Here is a 3,497-nt window from a genome sequence, read left to right as displayed (position 1 = left end):
GGTGGAACCTGCTAGAACATCTTGCTTACTCAGCCTAGTCAGGTGATCAGGTCATATGACCAAGGATGAGGTCATATGAGGTCATGCACAGCCATGCACAGCAGGTCACCTGACCATCCAATCCTTCCAGCAGGTTCCAGCACATGCCAAGGTATACCAGCTACTTCCATGTCATAAAGGCTTAGTCATGTCTCTTGACCAACCAATGAGCTGGTGCCCTGACAGCTCTCCAGCTCCCATCTGTGCTCCTCAAGGCACATGAGGACAGCCTGCAAGAGGTGTGTCAGAAGCATGAGAAGCAGAGGCCACAAGAGCCCATTGCTGATCAGGAGCAACTGTCATCTCTGCCTTGCCCACAAGTCCACACTGACGCCACCCAGAATTATCTCAAGCTTGCAACAGTCCTCAAGATCTACATGAGAAGAGAGATAACAGAATGAGACATCAAACACACCTCCAGATTATACTTGGACTTTTTTGAGGAGTTTATTAAAGTGAGATTTCATATTGTCTGACACAAACACATTACCAATGCAGCAGATCTATGGCACCTCCAATGTAATGCTGATGTTTCACTGGGTTACTCACATGCTGGCCCAAATTCATCAGTTTGGCCCAGTCCATGGATTCTGGACATTCTTGTTTGAGTGGTTAAACAAGGTTCTGAAGTTGACTAATACAAGTGGTCACAAGGGTGGGCTATTGGAGGTTACCTTTGCCTGAGAGTTCAAAAGAGAGATCAGCTTGACTTGTATGGTAAGCTAGGATGCTCACTTGGTGTTGATGATCACTTACTCTTTCATAGTGCTCAGTACTGGCCAACCAACATAATGACCCACTTGCTTGCTTCTTTGCCTCTCATCTGCAGAAGCATGCCCACAACATAGCATGGGTTGGTACTTTCTCAGTGCTCACTGCAGAAGCACAACACCAGGCTGCAATGCAGCGGGAAGAATGACCCACTGGACTCTGTGTGCCCCATGGGTCCAGCAAGGTGGAATTTCTGGACAACCATCTTCAGACATCTCTCATTGACTGGTATTCTTGGCATCATCCCAATATCAAACTTTGTTATAGCCCTGATGCAACTGCACCATGGGGCAGCATCTTCCTTGCCAACAGGGTGATGTTCTTCAATCAAATTCTTCATCAAGGTAAGCATATTGTCACTGTGTGCCATGACAAGCACAGCAAGTTGGACTGCCTCATCCTCCATTGAGTATCAGTGGGTCTGCAGTGGGTTGGCAAGCTGATGGCTGTCTTCTTGCATCACCAGGGAGGTGTTGAACAACCTCATACCTTTGCAGAAGTTGCGTGGCTGGTTCCTTTGCTAGAGACCCCCAAACATGTGAACATTTATTGCAACTAGTAAGTCTTCTTGGTGTCCAACACAAACACATCACTGATGTACTCTCAGTCCCAAGCTGGAGGTCAACTTCTGGGAGTATGGCAAGTATGTGGGAACCAGGGATTGGGAACCACATCCCCTCATTCTAGTGGAGGACATTGGGGGAACCATAGCACGCTGTGTGATGAGTATCAGGGAGACAAAGATTTGGGTCACAACAGGAATGAGCAAGGTAAGCATGTATGCAAAGTCCATTTGACTGGTTCTGACCTAGTCTGGCTACAGGATGGACAGTCATTATAGTTAGGAACAAGTGAGTACTACTGCTGTCTTAGAAGATATGAATGCTAATGATGAGTACGCCACACAGTAGAGCTTTGTACCAGTAATGGTGTATGATACTTTGTGAGTCCACCCCATTCCTGGCTGCCCACAGTACTGATCTTTGTCATCTGATTCCATCACATCATAGGTTCAATCGATGGCCTTATAAGCTGCATGATGCCCAGTGAGAGTCCAGCAGGCAGCCCTGGGTGGTGAATGCAATCTGGGCACCTGGGTAAGTCTGTTTGAAGCCAGTTGCTATCAAGCATGGAGTTGAATGGCTTGACCTTCAGCATGAGGGAGGAGGTGTGGCCCAGGTTGATGTGCTTGCCAGCTCTGCAGCCAGGCTTTCCATTGACTGCAACCTTCCTCATGTACCTAGTGTGGACACTCTGGTACCACTCCCATACCTGCAGCACTTGGTAAGTTCTTGGGTTGATGAAGATAGGAGCATGCTGACTGACTTCAATATGCATCCACTCTGGGTGCTTAAGCTCCAGTGCAGCAAAGGGTAACTCATCCCTCTCCTTGATGGTCAACTTGCCAGTACTGTACAACCTTTCTCACCATTCCAGGTTCTTAGTTCCCTCCTCATCTTTGTCACAGGACCACTCTTCACCCACCCAGTCATCATAAACAAGTGTGGCTGGAAGAGCAATGTGGTCAAGATTGTGCTTGATACAGAAGTCAGTGATGGCACCACACATCTGGGTCATGTGCTATGAGAAGAGTAAGTACCTTGTTTGTCCAGCCAGGACACACCACTGATGATGGGCTCACACTGTTCTGTGTTTCTCCATGTGCTGACCAAGCTTTTCTTCTTCCTCTGCTCCCTCCCACCATCCTTCTCTGCATTGTGCTGATTCAAGAAGACCTGCTTCAAGTGGGGCCAAGTGGCATGCGCAAGCTCCATTAGCACAGCTGACATGACCCACTTTTCTTGGTACTGTTTGGGCACATTACCAGGGTGATCCTGTGAGTGGTGAGTGATGTGTTGGCATGTCAGATGGAATCTTGATATCTCACCCTCTCCTGCTCCAGAACCAACATAGCCGCATGTATTTGAAGCAACCAGTTGGGGGCAGTGTTGATGTCCTGACTGAAGTCAGGCCAGAGGAGGGTTTGGTCATCAGGCTTGTGGCCAATGCTGAGGCAGGGCATCTGGTTGCCCACTTTGTATTTCATGCAGGTGTACAGCTGCATATGCACCTGTGACTGGAACTCTGATGAATGTTCATCATGGCCCTTGTTGTGATATTAATGTGCCTGCAGATATGGCTTGAATGAAATCTCTTCAAGATCAAGGTCCTTCTGCTTCATCTTTGCTGGATTATTTGCACTGGGGCCACAGTCTGCAGGGGACACCAACTCAACAGACAATGGGAGCTTCATCCTCCTCTTCACTCTTTTCCCCTAGGGATGCTGAGTAGAGGCTGTCAGGGCACCAGCTCATTGGTTGGTCAAGAGACATGACTAAGCCTTTATGACATGGAAGTAGCTGGTATACCTTGGCATGTGCTGGAACCTGCTGGAAGGATTGGATGGTCAGGTGACCTGCTGTGCATGGCTGTGCATGACCTCATATGACCTCATCCTTGGTCATATGACCTGATCACCTGACTAGGCTGAGTAAGCAAGATGTTCTAGCAGGTTCCACCACAGAGGTATAAATATAAGGCCTACTCTGCCTGGGACTGTCTCTTCAGACTTGGTCTCTTAGGATCATCCACAGGTACCTATACTGTAGATAGGTCTTAGTCATCAGGTCTACTCCACTTCCTTGTTGCCTGCTTAGACTCTTGGCACTCTTAGGTGAGCAGACTTA

The 3,497-nt window shown here is 48.2% G+C and overlaps 2 protein-coding genes across 2 annotated transcripts; one reads left to right on the top strand and one right to left on the bottom strand.

The window, feature by feature from the left end:
* Positions 1–1,252: 1,252 nt before the first annotated feature.
* On the top strand, positions 1,253–1,737 carry DACRYDRAFT_108815 (uncharacterized protein; the record flags this gene model as incomplete). Its single annotated transcript, XM_040768742.1, has 5 exons — positions 1,253–1,368; positions 1,418–1,453; positions 1,522–1,580; positions 1,634–1,661; positions 1,722–1,737. The coding sequence occupies 5 exons, from the start codon at positions 1,253–1,255 to the stop codon at positions 1,735–1,737; spliced, it is 255 nt and encodes an 84-aa protein (XP_040627653.1).
* A 72-nt stretch (positions 1,738–1,809) lies between these two features.
* On the bottom strand, positions 1,810–2,857 carry DACRYDRAFT_16686 (uncharacterized protein; the record flags this gene model as incomplete). Its single annotated transcript, XM_040771219.1, has 4 exons — positions 1,810–2,082; positions 2,296–2,391; positions 2,481–2,645; positions 2,699–2,857. The coding sequence occupies 4 exons, from the start codon at positions 2,855–2,857 to the stop codon at positions 1,810–1,812; spliced, it is 693 nt and encodes a 230-aa protein (XP_040627652.1).
* Positions 2,858–3,497: the final 640 nt, after the last annotated feature.

The sequence above is a fragment of the Dacryopinax primogenitus genome, assembly GCF_000292625.1.
Source record: "Dacryopinax primogenitus strain DJM-731 SS1 chromosome Unknown DACRYscaffold_12, whole genome shotgun sequence".
Taxonomy (NCBI): Eukaryota; Fungi; Basidiomycota; class Dacrymycetes; order Dacrymycetales; family Dacrymycetaceae; genus Dacryopinax; species Dacryopinax primogenitus.
The sequence above is the reverse complement of the archived record's forward strand: the minus strand, read 5'-3'. Positions and strand labels throughout refer to the sequence as shown.